The sequence below is a fragment of the Dipodomys merriami genome, unplaced genomic scaffold, assembly GCF_024711535.1.
Source record: "Dipodomys merriami isolate MVZ:Mamm:240054 unplaced genomic scaffold, mDipMer1.0.p SCAF_33, whole genome shotgun sequence".
Taxonomy (NCBI): domain Eukaryota; kingdom Metazoa; phylum Chordata; class Mammalia; order Rodentia; family Heteromyidae; genus Dipodomys; species Dipodomys merriami.
Window position 1 is genome coordinate 14439307 of NW_027204826.1, and position 21282 is coordinate 14460588.

Consider the following 21282-nt stretch of genomic DNA (forward strand, 5'->3'; position numbering starts at 1 on the left):
CTCCATCTCCACTCCAGATTGGTGAGTGCCTTGGAACGTTCCTACATCCACCTTCAGCACCAACAGGGAGCTGCACCTATCCATGCGTCTCCCCACCCCCCAGGCAGGGGGAGGGGGCTGGCCTCAGCCTGCTACAACCCTCACAGTATCCCCATGTTGTAGTTGACATTTGGAGAGACGGCACAGCGGGCCCACTAGTGCCCCACGTTAAGACACAACCAAGGTTCAAGCCCGGGTCACCACTCACACCCTCTGGCTTTGGGTCCTCTGCCAGGCCTGGCTACAGCAGCTGGGTGGTTTCCTCTCTGGTGCTCAAGTGTGACAGGCAGCCCTCTTGCTGTTTGCTTGTCTGGTGTCTGTCTGTCTGGCCAGCCCCAATCCAGGCTAGACTATCAGCTCCGAGAGGGCACAAGGCCCATCCTTCAAGGGGATCTTGATGAAGGAAAACTGTCTGCCATTAACTGTGTGGTCCAGTGGTGATTCCTCCATCAGATGGGGGGCTCCTCCAGTCCCAGCTGGGGTTCAGGCCCCCCCCAGCATACCACTGCTTCACACAGCCGCCTTCTCAGGCTGCACAGGCTCTGTCCTCGCTCAGACACAATGTCCCAGCTCCCCACCAGCCAAGGGCTGAAATTGCCCCCCTTCCCCGTGCCCTTTTCCACTGCACTCTTCCACCAAATCCACATTAACCCCACCACCATGTCCTTCCTGTGCAAATGAAGAGGCAAAGGTCAGCCCCGTTGCACCCTGGGAGGGAGCAGGTGGGGGCAAGTCCCTGACTCCCTCAGCCTCTTCTAGGCCTCATAAGAATCCTGAAGGCATGTGCAGGTCCAGCGGCATTAGCGAGGCCTGCAGGAAAGAAGAAAGGGTAAGGATCCGCTGACCCGGGTGACGCTTGTCAGCCGCAGATGGCCCTACACACTCCTACAGGATGCCAGAGCAGCGGGCCCCTCCCCCCACCTCTCATGGCTGTAGAGCTGACCAGGAAACCCCCAAGCCCGGGATCCCCAGGCCGCGAGGCTGGCCAGCTGGGGTGGGCAGGCTGCTCGGTGCTATTTTCTTTTTTCCTGTCCAGCTGCATTCCTGCCCAGCTGCATGGCGCAGAACTGGCCATGGAGACTGACCCCCTAGGAGGTCCAGGCCTGAGACAGGATGGGGGGGGTAAAGCCTGGCCCCCACCACAAAGCTGGTCCTGGTCCTTTAAGAGCCGCAGCTTGGGGTCTGGAGTGGAGATTCAGATCTCAGCAAGTGACCTTTCTGCTGGTGTTAATTGAGGCGGCCTTGCAGCCATGCCAGGCCCACGCGGGGCCCCACCAGGGAGGGAGGGAGGGAAGGAGGCCAGGGCTTGGGCCTGCTGCTTCCAGTAACAGGCAGGGGTTTTGGCAGCTGCTGGTTGAGAAGCCTTGTAGCCGTTGTAAATCACAACCCACAGATTGTTACAGCACTTGTTCTTAGTTTCCCGAGCTGGTGCAGCCAGCAGGGACCTGCAGTGGGAGTGGTTTTCCCGGAAGAGCCCTGGCTCTTCCTCCACTCAAGCCTGGCCTCCCGCCCCACCAGGCTGAGCAAAGGCCCTGGGGCTGCTGCAGCTCAGCTCAGGGGACATGCGGGATGATGTGCAACCAAGAATCAAGAGCATCCGAGACTGGAATTTGGTTTCGAAGTTAGGAAAACCCTTGGGTCTGGACGGCCTCCTCCTCAGCCCTCCCGGGGGAAATCTCCGGGGCCATCCAAGGCACCCGGGCTGGCTGGCCCGCACTGATGCAGGTGAGTCCAGCCCAACGACCAGCCCCAGGAAGCACCAGCCTCAGGCTTGGCAGAACCTGGGTCACGGCTGCTCAGAGCCAGAGAAACCCTGACGTGGGGCGTGAGGGCCGGGGACTGCATGGCAAACACACAACTTGAAGACCCCTGGACAGCACCCAGCCAGGGGCCGCCGCCTCCACCCCCACCCCCCTCCCCGCGCACAGCGGCGCGCTCAAGATGCAACGCCACATTAGCCTGCTTCTGCAAATCCTCAGTAACACGTTTTAATGTACAAGAATCCAAAGTACAGCAGCTTTACAATGTAGGAAAATTTAATACATACTATATAAACAACATTATTTACATCAGAAATCACTAGGACAGTGGCATTTTTTTCACAAATATAAATAATTACTGTTCCGTCAACAGGTTTTAAAAGTCCACAATTTTACACTGAAGGTGAGCCACCTGTCCCTGTGCCTGTCCCCGGCGTGTGGGCGCAGCCAGGGCCCCGGCCCAGCCCACGGCGCCTGCTGCCGGGTGGGTGCATTTGGTCTGTGGTGGGAACTAAGCGAGCGCCCGGGGGCCGCGGCCGGGCGTGGCTGAGAAGTGCTCTCCGGTGGAATGCTACGGAGAAGAGAAAGCCCGTCCTGCGCGGCTCCCCGCCCACCCCGGGCGGGCGGCCACCACCCGTGCCTAGCCAAGGGCTCGGGCCGACCCTGGTCTACCTCAGTGTGGGGGTGCGTCCACAGTGAAAGCAGCGTGGGGAGCCCTGGCCGCAGGGCCCTGGGCAGCTTCTCCCCCCACAGGCGAGAGAAGGCCACCTGTGCAAATCTTGTTTGGACATGAGCAAGTGACACGGGCACCGACTTCGGCCAGAGCCCCGGCTCCGCACACACCCACCCGCTCACAACCAGAACCTACAACACTGATGGGCGACGCCTGCCTTCTCCACGCAGGCCCCACAAGCCAAGCCCCCCTTCCTCTTTGGCGTGGGACCGGCGGTGGTGACCAGCAAGGGGCCACAGGCCTGGCTCCTTGGCACGGCGCCCCGCCCTCCCTGGCCGGGGGTGGGCAGCACACTCCTGCGGGGCAGGGCGCGGGGCGCAGGGCGGGGGGACACTCCAAGTGCAGTGCAGAGGCAGCAATGGGGCCACCACGGACCTCCCCAGCCAAGGCCCTGCGGTAGACCCGGCCAGGAGCGCGCGCGCCGGCCCGCCGCTCGCTGGAGACGCCGGGGCCCAGCCCAGCCACACTTCACGCGTATGTGGCCCAAGGATGAGGCTGGACCCCGCACGTGCCCGGGGGGTCCATCTGCACTGAGCCTGGGCACCAAGAAGCACCTCACACCATGCCGTCTGTTCCCGTCCGTTCTCCTGTCTCCATCTAGAAAAGCTTTGGATCCCTTCACAATACTGACACGCTCTATGAAACACGAATACCACCAGAGGCCAGAGGACGGGCGCGGGGGGGCCCCCCGCTGGCGTCCCACCCGACTCCCACGCCCAGGCCCAGCCGCCCGGCCCTGCGTGCTTCTTGGACTAGAGAAAGGGGCATTAGGTTTACACACTTTACTGACCTTATTCTAAAAGAGACTGAGTTCAATCCTGACACTCTCGGGCAGCGAGGTGTCCCCACGGTGCTGGGGACACGGGCCTCTGGACAGTCCGCCTCTCCAAGTTGTGCAAAGTGAAGGAGATGCAGCTGAAATGTCACCTCCTCCAATGCTTCCCGTCCGAAGGCCCGCTCCCCGGCGGCCCGAGCGCCCCGGCCTCGGAGCCTGCCGCCCGCCGCCCACACCCCCTTCCCCAGGCCAGTGGCTTTCCTTCCCACCCCAGGAACCAGAAATCCACCAGGGACTCCCGCCCCCCCCCCCACTGACCTACCCAGCCCCGCCCCAGTCCAGCAGCACAGGGCCACAGTCCCAAGGGTCACGTCCGCCGGGGGCCCTGCCTTTCCCGGCACGGGAATGGGACCCGGCCAACCAGACCAAACCTCTGAAATGTACCGACAACGCGGGAAAATTAGTGTCACCATGGTGGGGAGAGAGCAAAAGCTGTTCTCCCCGCCCCACCCGCCCCGGCCCATGGGGCGGTCTCACAGGAGACCAGGGGTGTCATTTCTCCCAAGAACACGTTTGAGGGGTGTACCTGCTCCCCCTTGCCCCCCCACCCCGACGTGCCCATCCCCTCCCCCGCTCCCAGTCAGCAGCATGGTCCTGTCAGCGCATCCTTCCCGCCACTGCCCAGAGCCAGGGCACAAAGAAGCCGGGCCACTCTCAGTCGCCCTCCGCCCTCCTCCCTCCCATCCAGGGCTGGAGTGGGGCGGGGCAAAGTGCAGGCCCCTGGGCCGGGAGCAGATGGAGGGGCGGGTCAGAGCGCCCTCAGGCTCAGCAGCCTCACGGCAGGACCACACCAAAAATGTCCTCGTGCTGACGCCTCCTGCTCTCCCCGTCCTGAGCGTCCTTTATGTTTTCCGAGCGTTCCAGTTGTAATCCGGGTTGTTCTTCTGTTCTAGGGACCGCTCCAGAGGAGACCTGTGATCCAGGGGTGACTTGGAGTCATGAGGGGATTTCTGAGAAGGGGGTGAGCGGGGATCCGAGGCGGCCAGGGACAGCGGGGGCAGCGGCTGTTTATAATCTCCCTGCTTGTCTGTGTGGAAGGAGCGGTAGTGGTCTGAGGGTCCCTGGCCGTGGTAACCCATGGGGGGTCGATGGTCAGACATGCGCCGGAAATCCTGCTGGTGGTAGTTCTGAGGCCTAAAGTCGTCGGATCTCCTCCGCTTAGAGTCATGATGGTGCCTGGAACAGAGACGCGGCGTCAGCTGACCAAGAACCAGAGGTGCCACTCCCCACGGCCGCCTGCCTTTGCTCCTGCACTCATTCATTGCTCGGGCACACACGCTCACAGCCCACGAAGCCAAACAACACGCAACTCCGAACAGCCGCTCCCTGCGCTTGTCGGGACACACACGCTAGGAATGACGGAGGACACGTCACACTGCAGCGTCACGGCCTGAGCTGAAACATCATTAGTCGCCTTCTCCCTGCAGGAAGCACAGCACCTCCAAACGCTTCCACACCCAATCAACTATTTGCAAACTAGATATTCAACAGCAAACAAAAGGCTCACAAAATCATCTTTTTAAAACTGACTCAATGTGAGGAGTACTGAGAGCCTGACGTCCTGAGTTCAAGCCTTGATACCAACACACACACACACACACACACATGCACACACACGCACACACACGCACACACGCACACACACGCATGCACACGCACACGCGCACACACATGCACACACGCACACGCACACACACACACGCGCGAACACACACACGGACTTCCTTGATGGCAGACATGTCTGCTAAGCATCAGGAGCGCGAATGGCACATGACGCTCTTCAGGAAGCATCTGGTGGGCAAATTCACTTGTTAAATGGCGCCAGGCCACTGCCCCGGGCACACACCTGTCGTAGTAATCTCTGTGGCCCCGGTGTTCTCGGTCGCTGCTGTACTGGTCATACGGTCTCTTTCTGGACAGGCTGTTGGGGCGGTAGCTTCCGGAACGGTGGGCGTCCACGTGCCGCCGGTCCCCGTAATGGTGGTCTTTGTGCCAGTGCTGCTCGTACGGATGGTGCCGGTCGCCGCCCCACGGAGGGTTGCTGCTGCCACCACCGTAACTAAACTTCCTTTCCCTCTGCCAGTCTCCTCGGTCTGCAGAGAGGCAGGAATGACCTCAGGACGAGCAACAGCTGAATCCCACTGGTGGTCTCAACAGGCCTCCTCCTGATACTCTTACTCTGGCTAACACACCACTAATATGTGAACCCCTCCACCAATTCCTCAGACAAAAAGAAAATCTACTGTGCCTCCCTCCTGAAACCAACTGCTCTTCATCTTCCACACCCGCTTCTCTGCTCTTATCTGCGCAGGCCCGTGACACGAGGTTTCACTCAAATACCAAAACCAACCAGCAAGCTGGAAAACACGACTGCTGAGATTCAGCCCTGCAAGGTGCACACGCCGGGCGCTGACTGCACCTGCTGAGCCATATGTGGGCCTGGTTCCCGAAGCTCTCCAGACCATAAGCAACTGCTCTTCCTCAGGCCACAGCACTCATTTCAGAAGCTTAGAAAGGGACCGGGTCTGCCATCCGCCTTCTGTGCTTCCTCTGACTGTGGACTTAGAAGCTGCATAAGTCCTGTGGCCTCCCTGTTCTCCAAGGAAAGGCTCACACTTGACTCAGAAAGGATGGGGACGCTGCAAGTCCAGGAAGGAGGCTGCCATGAGCTGAACACATGGCCACCAGGGAGCCGTGGGTATGGCGTTGGAAATAGGGCCTTGTTGAGGGAGTGAAGGAGCTGGAGGTGAAAGCACCTTGGATTTAAGGTAGGTCCTCTACCTAGTCACATGTCCTCTTCAAAGAAAGGCAGGAGGAGCTATGTGGGCGTGGGACAGCTGCAGGCAGAGAGCTGGTATTGGTAGGGTGCAGTGACAGATCAGCACTATCAAAGACTGCTGTGAGCCATCAGCAGGTAAAGGAGACCTGGGACAGAATCTCCATCAGAAACCTAGCAGAAACCTGGGACCAATGGTGCCTGCCTGTAATCTCAGCTACTTAGGAGACTGAGATCTGAGGATCAAGGTTCAAAGCCAGCCTGGGCAGACAAATCCATAAGACTCTTCATCTCCAATTAACCACCAAAAAGCTGGAAGTACAACTGTAGCTCAAGTGAGAGAGCACCAACCTTAGCTAAAAGAGGGACTGGGAATGGGGCCCAAGTGGTAGAGTGCTTGATTAGCATGCATGAAGCCCAGAGAAACAGAATAAGCCACAAGTGGCACTCTGGCTCAAGGAGTAGAGTGCTAGCCTTGAGCAAAAGGAGCTCAGGGACAGTGCCCAGGCCCCAAGTTCAAGCTTCAGGACTGGGGGAGGAAATAGAAAAGCTAAACAATTGCACCCAGACCCTGAGTTCAAGCTCCAGTACATCATACTTACACACACACACACACACACACACACACCCCTTAAGCAGAGCTATGGCTTAGGTGGCAGAGCATGAGCCTTTAGCCTAAAAGCTCAGGGACAGCGTCCAGGCCCTGATTTCAAGCCCCAGAACCCATATATACATACAAATATAAATATACAGTACCTAGACTCATTGAGTTTTAATTTTTACTTTTTTCTTCTAATTAATACTCATTTTTTCAGCTGTTTCAAGAGTGCAGTTAAAAGTTTTAATTAAAAGTTTTATATGTATATATTTACAAACATATATATATGTATTATATATACACACACACATATATATGATGTGTGTTTTAAACTACAGAAGAGCTAAACTGAGCTGGTAACAAGTACAATGCCTCATAAGCCTATTTTTGTAGTAATAACATTCAAAGTCGGTGGTTCTTCAAGGATGTCATATGTGAGTGACTATAGTCACAACCTGCCACCAATCTGTTGAGCCTGCCTCTCCTCCGACTCTAACTAGAAGTTGGTACATTTGAGCAACATTTCTTCCAACTCCACTCCGGGCTTGCAGTCCCTGCTGACCACGTCCAACTCTAGCTCTGTGAGTTCAACTCTAAGAGTCGATGTCAACTAGACCACACAGAACTTGCCTTCTGGCTTCTTAGCATAACCCTGGGCTCATCTGTGTTGCTCCAAATGGCAGGATTTCTTTCTGAACAGATTTCTTCATGGCCATGTGCCATACTTGCTAATTCCATTCATTTGCTAATGAACACTAAGGTTGATGAATAAATATGAATACAAGAATCTCTTGCACAAATAAATTTTAGTTCCTATGGATGTGTGTATATCTGTATATACATACACATGCACTCAGTTTGGGATTGTTGGGTCATGTGACCATCCTATTTTTAATTTTGTCATAATGAAATGAAATGAAATTTATAAACACTCCTCTCTATAATGGCAGGACAAACTTACATTTTTCTACCAATAATGTATTTTATGCTTTGTCTCACCAAGCCTATAAGAGAACAGCAGTCTTAGAGGAGAACACATACGAAGGTCCTGCTGCAGTCTTTGGACAGTGAGCAACTGTTGTGGTGGCGCCTCTTTAAGAACTCACCCAGCAGCCTACCTGCGTTACTGAAGTGCCTCTTGTTGGGGTGACTGTAGTTATCTCTTGGGTGTCCATGCATCTGTGGGCCATGAGAGCCGGGTATATGAGGCTTCTGGGGGTGAAGGCCATGCGAGGTGTGGGACTGAGACAGCAGAGAATCCCGGCTTGAGCCTGAAGCCTCTGGGCGAAATGGTTTCTTCCCACCAATCATGTCATCTTTCTTCTTTTGCTCCTGTAAAGAGAAGCCAAAACAGCTCAAGCTTCCAGGCTTAATTCCCAGGAGTGGAATAAAGTTTGTCACTTCTAAGTATTTCCCCCGTCTTCAACTTTTCAATTAAAAACTTCTTTCCAAAAAAATGCCATGTCTTTTTTAATATAGAGACCTAAACAAGTAATCATTTGGTACTCTGTATTGTCTTGGTATTTCATAATATTTACACTTAAGGTTCTGAACATCTTCCCATGTGAAATATTTATTTGTACAGTATCATATTTAATGGCTGAGTAGTACTCTCCAATATAAATGTCACAATCTAGCTAACCTATCTCACGTTGGGCTTCCAGATCACTGCCAAGATAGACATGTTTAAAACCTTAATTTTCCCCTGAAATGGAATTCTTAAGAGCAAAATTGTGCATTCTAGTCTTTGTCAAATGTTTGCTCCAATTTTGGTTGTGACAAAGTACACCTCCACTAAGAGCCCAGATGGTGGTGACGAGGTACACTCCCACCAAGAGGTCATCACTGGTCCCGTTATCAGATCACACTAGCTTCTAATAATCAGGTGACCCTTACCCTGACTGTACTGAGACTCAGCAATATCAGATTATTCCTGTGTTCAAGAGACAGAATCTTTCAGTGTGAATTCAGTCATCAACAACTTGCAAGCATCATTTCCCAGGCCAGCAGAGCGCTAGACATGCGTCAGCTTCCTACCACAAGCCCTCCTGAGGGCCCTCCCTGTCAGCAGGGAGCGCACACACAGGTCAAAGTGGCCAAACCGTTCCGACTTCCCCCACTGCTGATTTGGGTAAGAGTCACATGCAGGCTTGCAGCACCACAACACTGACTCCACAGCAGAAGCCAGGTCACCTCAGCACTGCCCACTCTGCTCCATAGAGGGTCGGCAACTCGGGGCCCTGACGCATCTTTTTTAAGTGAGCAACTGGGACCCCTCTTTGGAGGGGAAGCAGCTGAGTCATTCAAGTAGAGACAACAAGCAAAGCTCACCTTCTTGAGCTACAGGTGGACAAAAGCTAACACCGACAGTAGATGGTGTAGACACACCCAAGGGCTACAGGACTATTAGAGAAACTAGACTTTATCTTTCGGTTTTCGCCTCAGGGGCCTCACCCTCGAGCTGCCTGCTCAGAGGCCTACCACTTGAGCCACACCTCTAGCCCGGGTAGGGGGGAATGAAGACGAATCTTAGGACTTTTTCTGCCTGGGCTGGCATTGAACCACGACTCTTCTCACATGTCAGCTTTCTGAGCAGCTAGGATGACCGTCTCCTCCCTTCATGCATCTCGTGATAGGTGAAATGTGCAGAGATGACAACAGGCAATAGACTCAAACGGGAATACAAGGTAGCAGTAACACAAGATGATATCATGTGAGAAGCCAAACATGGGTAAGTTTACACTGAGGCAGAGAAATCCAGGTCGCCTCTCCAAAAGGCCTGCGCTTCACTATGAAGAAAAAGTTGGATCATGTACATTTTCATAGTCAACTTTCTGTTAAACCTTTCTTCTAAGAGTCCAATAAAGCAGGACACCAAGTGCATGGCCCGGAAAAGGATTTTCTGTCCATGATCTTGTTGCCTATGAGGAGCCACATTTACTTACCAGCTACCATTGCACATGTGGTAAGTTAGTGGCTTGAGGACACCAGCTTCTTGTCAGGTCTCACAGCACTGTCTGGCTGCACTGTACTGCCTGTCTGTGGGTGGAGGGTGCTAAGAAACTGCAGCTAACGCAGTGGAAGACCACACTGTAATGTGTGCAGGCCGCAGACCCGTGACCCGTGGGAGCCTTCGCCACCCGCTTGGACAGCTGCTCCCATGTGCAAATCAAGAACAAAATGCCAGGACTCCTTCCAGCACACCAACGCTGTAAGACCTGACCCATCTCCCCGGAAACAAAGGAATTTTCTGTGGAATTCTTTTTTGTTTACATGAATTAGTAAAATGTGTATTACCTCCTCTTCTTGAGATCTTTTCTTATGAGCCATCTTATATAACTTATGGAGTTTTTGAGCATCAAATTCTGTAAACTTGGAAACAAAAATCCATAGGTTCCTAAAAAACAAAAATTAATATTACTAGTAAATGAAAGAACTTTTAAAAACCTTTTTATGCTCTTTTTCTCTGGGGGCGTGGGGAGGAGAGTGTTGGTCATGGAGCCTGAACTCAGGGCCTGGGCATTGTCCCTGAGCTTTTTTGCTCAAGGATAGCACTCTAACATTTGAAGCCACAACTCCACTTCCATTTTCTGGGAGTCAGAGATGAGTCTCATGGACTTTCCTGCCCTGGCTGTCTTTGAACCGCAATCCTCAGATCTCAGCCTTGTGAGTAGCTAGGGTTACAAATGTGAGCCACTGGTGCTTGGCCCTGTTTATGCTTTTTATTGATAGAAAGCTATTTTATTTTGCCATGGAATATTATGCAATGACCTTAGACTGACCACATGTGGTCCTGACCAAGCACAGTAAATAATAGTCATTCATAAACAAAGATTTCTAATTCTCACACAAACAGTGTTAGTGGATACAGACCAACTCAGGCAGTCCCATGTTGTTAGTTGTATTTAAACCACTGTTGACCTGCTGAGTTTTTTATGGTCCTTAATTTCGTGAAAATCTGCCTCCAAAAAGCAAATGATACCCAGAAAGCAAGATAGAAGTGAATGTGCTTGACTGAGGCCATACAGTGAGTGATCTGCTGAAAGATCTGCTGAAAGGCAGGGTGCGGTTAGTGGAACTGGATCACACAGAACTCCAGGCAGCCTGTGCATGTGTGGATTTTCCTCCATGACGTCTCCTTAGAACCATGTGCCTGCCAATACCAATGGTCTACTCCATCTCGAGTGCGGAAAACTTAAGGGACGGGCTTGCTCTAAGTCTCCACATCAGAAAAGCATCTGATATCTGCTATCAGGAGGAGGACTGAAGGCTCTTAGGTAGGACTGTCAGCAGTAGAACTCCTATGTGGCATCGATGGTGTCTGGCTGCAGTCTGGCCCCCACGCCCCACCCACTTGCACACTACACATCCATCCGCACTGCTACCTCCCAGGTCAGACCGGATCCATCTGGTCTTCTCTTGTAGCCCTGCTTCCCTCCCACCCCTTCCCCTCCCCACCCCCCCACAACCCGGTTATCATCCTGAAGACAGGACACACAGACCTAACACACTCTGTGCCTCCTTCCTGTAATTCCATCATTCTCACCCACACATGCACTAAACTTGTAATGAACAAGGACTCTATGATGAACTCTTGCTGGCCAAGGCCACAGGGCCTGGGGTATTCAGCCAAAGGCTCACATCCTAGGATGACCTAGTGAAAAGGAAGTCAGATGCACTGGCTACAGAAGAAGTTGCTAATGGTGCTAAGGGGAAGAGATACAACATTTGTAAGGTTAGTGAATGCCTGTGGACAGCATCATGACTAACTAAAAATGCATCCTAACTCAGCTTTTCACTCAGCAATAATCTCGTCAAAACTGGACTACAAAGGTACGTGCATTAACTGTGAGAGCGAGGAGTGGTGGTAGAGGCCTGCAACCCCAGCACTCGGGAGGCTGGACAGGAGGCTCACCACCCCACAACAGTCTGGGGTGAGCACCAAGACCTAGCCTCTGATGCACTCAAAGTACCGTAAAATTACCTTCCAGCTATCTGTAGATGGTGTATACTAAACGTAAGTGCTAAGATGTCAAGATCTTATATACTGTAGTATTTGTATACAAATATTTCAAAATCCAAAACACTTCTGGCAAGAGAAATTCAACCTACTTTTAGATGAGTACTAATAAGCTATAATGCCTCATAAGCTAAAGTAAGTGTATTAGTCCAAATTACTGGTGAACTTTTTTAATGACTAAAGCAAGGTCAAAACAGAGTACAGATAGTTGTTGTTGTTTTAAAACCTCTGCTCCAGTGCCTGTTTCAATACAGAACCAATCAATTACTTGTAGAAGCTATCTTATGTGAGTATCTACCTGAAATGAATGTAACAGTAGTTACACTGGATAGTTTGTTTTTTAGAGGAAGGGGAACAGTACTAGGGTTTGAACTCAAGAGCCTCCTTCTTGCCAGGCTGGCGCTCTACTGCTTGAGCCGTGTATCCAGTCCACACTAGATGATTTCTACCATGAACAACAAGTCAATATTCTGGGAGGCCATCCACTATCGCTTTCTCTTGTATCTTACACTGAGAACACCATCTTCTGCTTTCAAAAGGCTGGTCTTGGTGGGACGGGCAATTCTGTGCAGAGGAAGCAATGCCTACAGGTATGTGGGCAATGGATGAATTGTGCTGGGCCGTGCCATACCGCTTATCACACAAGAATAGAAGCTACCCGTTCACCATGATGAGTCAAACTAGGCGAACTCCAGGCCACAGGTGGTTACCTCCTCCACAGTTTGATGTGCTCCTGGTCTGAGTAAGCTTTAAGGCACTCGGCTATCCGATCTCCAATTTTGAGCAGGCAGCTCCGGGTGTGCTCCAGCTGCTCCTGCACATTGAGCCCCTTGTCCGGTTTGTCCAGCTCTTTCAGGGCCTTTTTCACGGGCCTCATTCTCTCCTTACACTGCAACAAGGCCAACAGAGTAGAGACATAAAGCACGTGCAGGAAAGAAGTCTTCTTTTCCACCTACTACTCCCAAACTCCCACGATCTGAGAAAAGGCAGCCACCTGCATGCCAATAATTGCTACGGAATGAGCAGATGACAGCAGAGGAAGCGAGTAGCACATTCATCAGAAAATCCTAGGCTGCAAGGCCAACACAACACCATTACTAGCGTTACATGGTGACTTTTACCTAACCTCTCTAAACCTCCTCTCTGGGTGAGGCCTCCAGAGGCCATTCTGAAAATCCAACAAGAAGCAATGTCACAGTCCTCATCTGAAAACCTTCACCAACTATCCAGAAACACAGATTAAAATATTTACAGTAAGAAAAGGACTTCTATACAAAGATGGTAAATTGAACCCAATAATCTTTTACTCTCCCTTTTCAATGCCACTAGAACAACCTGAGTAAAAAGACTGTCTTTAAAATACATACGCCCATAAAGAAAGAGAAAACAAGAGAGAAAAATCACTGCCTCAAACACAGCAGCATGGGAAGTAATTTAACAGGACTAAGAGAATGAGATGCTAAGCTGGCAATGCGGTCAGCAGATAATCACCCCCCCCCCCACCATGGTGTACACTGCAAGGTCCCCCACGGCCAGTATTCCTGGAAGTTGGGTGAGGATTGGTTTACAGATGGCTTGAGAAGTAACAGATACCCAGGCTCACCAGTGACTCAACCTCTGACTCTGCATGCAACAGGTATAAAAGCTTGTTCTGTGGCAAGGAAAAAGAAAGCCCTCCGGGATGGCTCCCCAGGCAGAGGTGAGAGGAAGTATGCCGTAGTAAAAACAGGATTATATAAACCCAATGCAAGCATACTCCATGGAGTTCTTCACCAAACCCAACCACCCTAGGGAAGCACCAAAAGATGCAGACTCGGACTCCCTGGAGCCCAGCCCCACAGTAGAAGCCCGCAAAGCCAGCTCCACGTGCTCTGATTTCTCATCAGGTGTGTAGTCTCCTGCTCTTAAATATGAACAGACACCATTTGAGGAAAGTTTCCAACATGCATGACAGGAAACAGAGAAGTATGAAAACATTTAGAATGCTGTAACAGAAAAAAGATCATTGCTATGAAATAGGACAAAAGAAACGCACAACTCAAAGGGAATCGGGGAAGATAATCTCCCCAGACAATAAAACTAGGACACAGTTATGACCCACTGGATATCTAGGCCATTCAATGGGATCATGAAATTCTGCAATAATGAAAGCCCTACAAACTTCTTTCATTTTGTGGTAATTCTCACAACTGTCCAGTTCTTTAAAATCTAAGCAATTTCAGTACTTATTAACTCAGGGCTTTGCACATGCTCAGCTTGCTCACTCAGCTGGTACTCTACCACTGTGTCTCTAGTGCAGCTCTTGTGCTTGTTATTTTGGAGATGGGGTCCCCTAGACCTTTCTGCCTGGGCTGGTCTAAAACCACAATCCTCCAGATCTCAGGATCCTGAATAGTTAAGAGGCATGACCACCAGCAGCCAGCTTAAATTTCAATTTTAATAAAGAAATCAAAATAACATGACAACTAACTGGAAGATACTTGTCAGTGGAATGTAATAATGAAGAATATATAAAAGATTCCTGTGGATATGATAAATTACCCCCAAATAAGCAAAGATAAGAAATAGGCAATTCACTGGAAACGTGAATGCCTGATAAATATGAAAATAAATGTTCAACCACACCACAAGTATTTCATACATCCCTAAAATGGCAAGGTGTATGACTCAGAAATTATTACCCACTTTTGAGAATGGGAGTAGGGGAGGTGGGGCACGCCAATGCACTCCAAATCACTGCTAGAAAGAGAAATCTCTACAGCAGTTTTTAAGAGTCAACAGGACCTAAAATGGTAGGTGCACCTGCCAGCTGGTCCTCACTGCAGCCATGGCGGCCTGTCACATGCGCATGCTGTTGCCTGGCCTGGTTCTGGCCCTCCCACCCCTTCCTGTTGTCTTTCATTCCTCCTTCAAACCTCACTCACTTCCTTAAGCCTTCCTTCCATCTCTCATGAGACCTACACAGTCCTACTCTCCAAATGCAGCAGCGCTACCCCCCCCATCCTGTGTGGTTAGCCACCTCCCCACTCAAATGTAAGCTCTACAAGGACTGTAACAGTCCTCCACTACTCAGCCTCCTAACCCCAAAGGTTAGCACACAGAAGACATCCCATCAGTGCTAGCTCTTTCCACAAACGCCCGAGGGTCCATACAGACCTTCTGACTGGGAATACAGATATGAAAACCAGTCCCTAAACTTCTTCCTCACACCTGTAATCCTAGTTACACAGGAGGCACAGGTAGAAGAAGCTTAGTCCAAGGCTAGCCCCCAACAAAAATAAAAAGCAGACCTATCTGAAAAATAAAAGCACAAAGGGCTTAGGGGGTGTGGCTCAAGTCATAAAGCACCTGCCTAGCAAGCACGGCGGGGGGGGGGGGGGGGGGGGGGAGCCTGAATTCAAACCATAGCACCACCAAAAACAAGAGGAAGAGAGAAATGAAGGGGGGAAGGAGGGAAAAGGAAGGTAAGCAGGTAGGTCTTACTGCCAAATGTTCCTTATAAGCAATGTGTCTGCAGACTAATAAAGCAGCCATTTTGTCCACTGACGCTCTGGCTGCACCTCCACAGCAATGTACACGCACAGTGGCTCAGACGCAGCTTCAGGACTTACGATGCTGAACGTCTCCTGGTCCAGGTCATCATCCTCATCCTCTCCAATAGGGACAGGCTCACTTCCTGCTGTGATGTGGACAGGACCCTGAGATCGCTTTGATTTATTTGAAGATTTGGCATCACCACCTTTAGGCTTTAAAGAAAGGAAGTTCCAAAGGGTCACTGTCATTTGTGCAACTTGATTTCTTACCTAGTACACTCCTACCATGAGTACATAGGAAGGCCTTCGTTTACACTGAACTCCAAGATTAATAACAGCTTAGTCACATACCATTCCCATTTCTACCTTGGAAGGTACATAATTATAGCTTCAATTTCATCAGCTCAATTTGTGTGTATGTACGTGCCCCTCAGGAAAAACATGATTTTAACACTTGCTAATTCAGTTGTTACTTGTCACTTGTGTCTTGCTGCTTAGTGATGAAAAAAAGCTAATCAAAACATCTGATTTTATTTTATACTTGTACTTATATGCATGAGAAAAATTCCAAAGGTACTCATCAAGAAATGGAGAGCTACGGGCTGGGAAGGTGGCTCAGTGATAGAGCGCTTGCCTTGCATGCATGAGGCCCTGGGTTCAATTCCTCAGCACCACATAAGCAGAAAAGGCCGAAAGTGGCACTGTGGCTAAAGTGGTAGAGCACTAGCCTTGAGCTGAAAAGCTGAGGGACATTGCTCAGGCCAAGTTCAGGCCCCATGGAGACACACACACACACACACACACACACACACACACACACACACCAAGTTCAGGCCCCATGGAGACAGACACACACACACACACACACACACACGGAAATTGCAAGTTATGACTGCATAGAATTACAGCAGTTATCAGTGCAAGTTCAGGCCCCATGGAGACAGACAGACAGACAGACAGACACACACACACACACACACACACACACACACACACACACACACACACGGAAATTGCAAGTTATGACTGCATAGAATTACAGCAGTTATCAGTGTGTTGTAGCAGTAATACCAAGATTTCTTTCCCCAAAAAGTAGGCAAGAATACATGCTATACTGAACCTATTCTGGAAAGAACTTGATAAAATTCCTACATGAACATTACACAGTACTTTTTATCAATATCCTCTCCAATAAACTCTTATACTATTCGACCATATGAACCTCTCCCATACCCAAATCCCATGTGTGCACTGTGCTGTTCTAACATGAATCTAAGAAGATATTCTAAGCATCCCCTGTAAATCACAACCTCTCACTCCAAATCTGGGCCATTTATGTAATGAAAGATCAAGCAAAGACCTTCCAAAGCAAACAAACTCCCAAACGTTCACAAGTCACACTCACTACAAGCCAGTGCTTACATAGGCATTCTTCTGAAACCCCTCCTTCTTATATACACTAAGAAAAAGACAAGTATTGCCAGGCCTGGTGTCTTACAGTTCGTGGCAAGCCTGCCCAAAAAGTTAGTGAGACTCCATCTTAATCTTTAAGCTGAGTACAGTGGCACGTATCTTTCATCCCAGCTACATGAGAAGCCACAGATGGGCAAAATCAATGTCTGAGGCTGGCTCTGGACAAAAATATGAAACCTGGGGGGGGGGGGGGGGGGGAGGGGAACTTTAAAAAAGCAAAAACAAGGGCTAGGGGCATGAGTCAAATGGCAAGAATGAAACCTTGAGTTCAAAACCCCAGTATTTCCCCCTTCAAAAAAAGACAATCTTTCTGCAGCCGTCATACCCCGTTCTGTTTTAAAATCTAAACAGGAAGTACAAAGGGCGTGGGCATCTCCATCCACAGATGGGCATCAGTACCTTCTCTTTCTTCTCTTTCGACTTCTTCTTTTCCTTGTCTTTCCGTGAGCTCAGCTGTTTCTCCTTGTTCTCCTTGTTCTCTTTCTTCTTCTGTTTTTTTTTCATTGGACTTTTCTCTAAGCCATCATCCTAAGAAATCAATGGAGCTATGAACTTTTGCCACCAACTTTGTATTTGCTGGTTCACAAACTCTGTACGTGCAGTGCCCACAGAGGCTCATCGCTGCCTGGAGTGAGTGTGAACCCATCGGGACCTCAGAGCGCTCACTTGCGTAATTCTCCACTCCCTGGTCACACAGCTAGGCCAATATGGACAAACACACCCTACTCACATCCTCTCATCAAGTCTTACTCTAGTAACCCATAAGACAGGCATCACTGCGCTGGAGTGCAGCTCTAGAATGTGTGAGGCCCTGAGTTGAACCCCAGCACTATTTCCCATCAAAAAAAAAAAAAAAAATTGACACTATTCCTATTTCTAAGACAGAAAAACTGAGGGCTAGAGAGATTAATTGTATACTTATCCACAACCAGTTAGTCATTGATGAGGTTGCTAATATGTGAATTTATGGATGTAAACAAATTCATGGCAGTTCCAGTTCCCCAAAATGACAGAATAAAATCCCATAGTGTTACCACTCATTGAAAGGGCATGTGAGTAAAACCAATATACTTTTTACTTTACTCAGACGAGAGGTTACTAACTGGCAGGACTTGGACCTACTAACCCACAGAAAAGTGGGTCCTGCTTTGTTTGGATCTAGGAAGAACTAGCTGTGTCATACGTAGCTCCCTGCTTCACATCAGATGTGAGCTCCCTCCCTGGTAAACCAATCCACATCACACCCGCTCATTTCAATGAACCAATCAACTGGCATTTGGCTTTTCACAGCTCTAACTGCTAGCTTAAATGCAGCTTTATTCATCTGACAGATTAAGCAAAGATACACATAGTTTATTTGTATTTTGTCTATGCTACCTGTAAACCAAACATATCAAATGATTTTGGTAAGCTGACACGATAAGTAGAACTTAAAGACAACCAACACCAGCCTCAAATGAAATTCAAGCTCGTACCTTTACCTCTCCCTCTTCTGATGGGTTATCCGAGTGCCGAGGAGATGAAAATTCAAGTCCGTGCTCATCTTTCAGCCTAGGCGCTTTGTTTTCCTTCTTTACTCGAGGCTTCCGCTTTAACTTGGCCTGGAAAGAAAAAGTAAAAAGGTATAGATCAAGCTCCTCAGAAGCATGACTGAATGTTCTGATCCTTTCATGCAACAGCAGCCATAAGCAAACAAGGAAATTCAAGGAAATGAAGGCATAATCAAATCAATAGTCTGGACACAAAATCCATAAGCTAAACATACATATGTAATATACACATGTGTAGCAATTAAAGAAATCTGTATTGCTTTGAATCTATTGATTCTATACTTGGAATTCATCCTAAAGAAGAAATTATGAAAAAGAGGTAAAACATCTTCTGCACAGACAATTTAAAATAATATATTTAAAAAAATCTGGAAACGGGCTGGGATGTAGCTCAGTGGCAAAGCGCTTGCCTAGCAAGTGCAACGTCCTGGGTTCGATCCCCAGTACCAAAAAAAGAAAAGACAAAAAAAATACAGTTAAAAAAAAAAAAAAACCCAAACAAAAAAATCTGGAAACAAGCTATATCTACAAGTAAGGAAAAGGTAAAAGTACTGGTTATCTACATAACCGCATGTGACACAATAATGTAAAACAAGTATATAGATGATCTCACACGACACTCTAGCACACCTGTAGAATGAGGTGGTGAGCTTACACTGTTACACGTAAAGCACAGTGATTTCCCCTAATTCAGTGTCACAGCTAAAAGAGCGGTTAAGGACTGGGAATGTGGTTTAGTGGTAGAGTGCTTGCCTAGCATGCATGAAGCCCTGCTTTCAATTCCTCAGTACCCCACAAACAGAAAAAGCCAAGAGTGGTGCTGTGGCTCAAGTGGTAGATAAGAGTGCTAGTCTTGAGCAAAAAAGAAGCTCAGGACAGTGCCCAAGCCCTGAGTTCAAATCCCAGGACTAGCAAAATAAATCAATAAAAGAGCACCTAAGGAATGCTTAACTTAGTGGCTCCAATGTGACTGACTTCACGTCTTTCTAGGCCTGACTAAAATGTCGATAGGGAAGTCACGAGAGAAACTATTCAGGTGAATTCCTTAGAATCTTGGTGTTTTTCTGTGAGTTATCAGGTTATCATGATTGAAGCTTGGTTTCTGAAATTAACACTGTCTTAGCTGTTTATCTCATGATCAGTGATCACGAGCGGTCCCTTAGATACAGCAATAAGCAAATTCAAGGACATTTAGTGCAGTGGTTGGACCCCAGGTGACCAAGTAAGTGAGCAGGAAAGGGAACAGCACAGTACAGTACTGGACTAGTGCAGGACTGGGATGGAGGGCCTGGACTCAAGGCATTCTCACTAGAGACATTTTTCTTTCAGGATTTTTTTTTTTTTTTTTTTGTCGGTCGTGTGGCTTGAACTCTGGGCCTGGGCGCTGTCCCTCAGCTCTTCAGCTCAAGGCGAGCACTCTACCACTTGAGCTACAGCGCCACTTCCGGTTTTCTAGTGGTTTATTGGAGATAGGAGTCTCACGGTCTTTCCTGCCCGGGCTGGCTTTGAACCGCGATCCTCAGATCTCAGCCTCCTGAGTAGCTAGGACTACAGGCGTGAGCCACCGGCGCCCGGCTCAGGATTATTTTTTAAGTGGTATTTGAGGCGCTAGGTTTGTGAGAAAGATGCCAAGGTGTAGAAGTGATTACTAAGTGAGCATTTTTATAACTCCTAGGCAAACCATCATGATGGACTCTCAGATCAGGAGAGGTCACAGTATCAGAAAGGACATCTCTGCCCGGCTAGCTCTGTAGGGTTGGAGCCTCGTCCCCAAAGGAGCCACGCACCTCCTCTCCGCTCGTCACTGCCTCCTTCTTCTCCAGGCCCCTCCTGAGCAGCTTGAGCAGGTAGTCGGCTCGGTTCTGCAACTGCTTTCCCTGAGGCTTCTTGTCTGTCTCCACTGGCAGAATCTTCAACAAAAAAGGGAGAGAAGCACCCACCGCCACCCATGGCCTGGTTAGTGGATGAGGGTAAACAAACCACCAAGAGCTCAGGCACAGTTCCTCCCCACCCTGGCCGCCCCAACACACAGATAAAGCCTCAGTTCCTGTCTCATGTCTGTGGCACCCAGTCACTGAAAATCCCTCGTGAGCCATTCTCATTCTACACAACGGGATGGAGAAATCCAGCTCTCCCACTGGCTCCTACCTGTGCTGTTAACAGGGCAGAACAACTCAGGTAGGAGGGGCTTGTGGCTTCATCTGCTAGAGCATCCCAGCCGTCGTGGATTTCCTCCTTCCAGAAGCAGGGAATCCCTGGAGCTAGGTTAAAGCTTCGTTTTAGATTGAAAATGCTTCCTAGAGCATTGCCTGAGAGCACTGGGCTCTGCCAGGACATGGTCTCTGCCCTGCGACCATAGCTGGACCTCTCAGGCCAGACTGGGTTTGGTCTCAGTGCTTATGACAGGGTGCTGTCACCCTCCTAAAACCGGAGATGGGACGAGCAGAAAAAGCCCTTGAAGGAGCACAAAGTGAGGAGGTGAGTCCTGCTAAAATTGGAGCCAGTCAGCTGTCCTTGCTTACAGCTCTAACCGTGGCCTTGTTACTTGCAACAGATAGGGTGGGAGGCTCGATTTCCCGACAAAAAAAATACCAAGGGGTCAGCCATTGTTCCTGGGTAGAACTGAAGTAAGGTTATTTCAAATTACTTGTAAACGAAGGGCCAATAACTCGGCCCCGCCAACACTTAACTATATCGTGCGTGGCATTTGTTCTAATGAGATTTGACCTGTAATAGTTACCAAAATTTAAAGGTTTCTCCTACCATTTTCCCCAAATTTCACCTGGTTACTGTCTATCCTTTTATTGACCTCTATGAAACAGTGCCACAATGCTAACTTTCCCAAGAATGAGGAATCCTGGGAATTTTCTCTGGTGTTTATATCTAGCTTGATCTCCCCTTTCAAAACAGTGAAGAATAAAGTAAGCGACACAAAAACACGACACAACAAATGTGGCAATCGCCA

At 49.4% G+C, this 21282-nt stretch overlaps 1 protein-coding gene across 3 annotated transcripts in view; it reads right to left on the reverse strand.

The window, feature by feature from the left end:
- Positions 1-3941: 3941 nt before the first annotated feature.
- The window catches only part of Chd2 (chromodomain helicase DNA binding protein 2), an 83068-nt gene continuing 65727 nt past the window's right edge, over positions 3942-21282 (reverse strand). For all 3 annotated transcript variants that reach the window (XM_070043182.1, XM_070043183.1, XM_070043180.1), the window contains 9 exons: positions 20105-20227; positions 18243-18368; positions 17167-17295; positions 15373-15507; positions 12472-12650; positions 10039-10138; positions 7860-8073; positions 5214-5460; positions 3942-4543 (listed from right to left, as the gene is read on the reverse strand). In XM_070043182.1, the coding sequence (XP_069899283.1) occupies positions 4210-4543; positions 5214-5460; positions 7860-8073; positions 10039-10138; positions 12472-12650; positions 15373-15507; positions 17167-17295; positions 18243-18368; positions 20105-20227 (1587 nt within the window). In that variant the 3' untranslated portion in view covers positions 3942-4209. The remainder of the gene's footprint in view (positions 4544-5213; positions 5461-7859; positions 8074-10038; positions 10139-12471; positions 12651-15372; positions 15508-17166; positions 17296-18242; positions 18369-20104; positions 20228-21282) is intronic.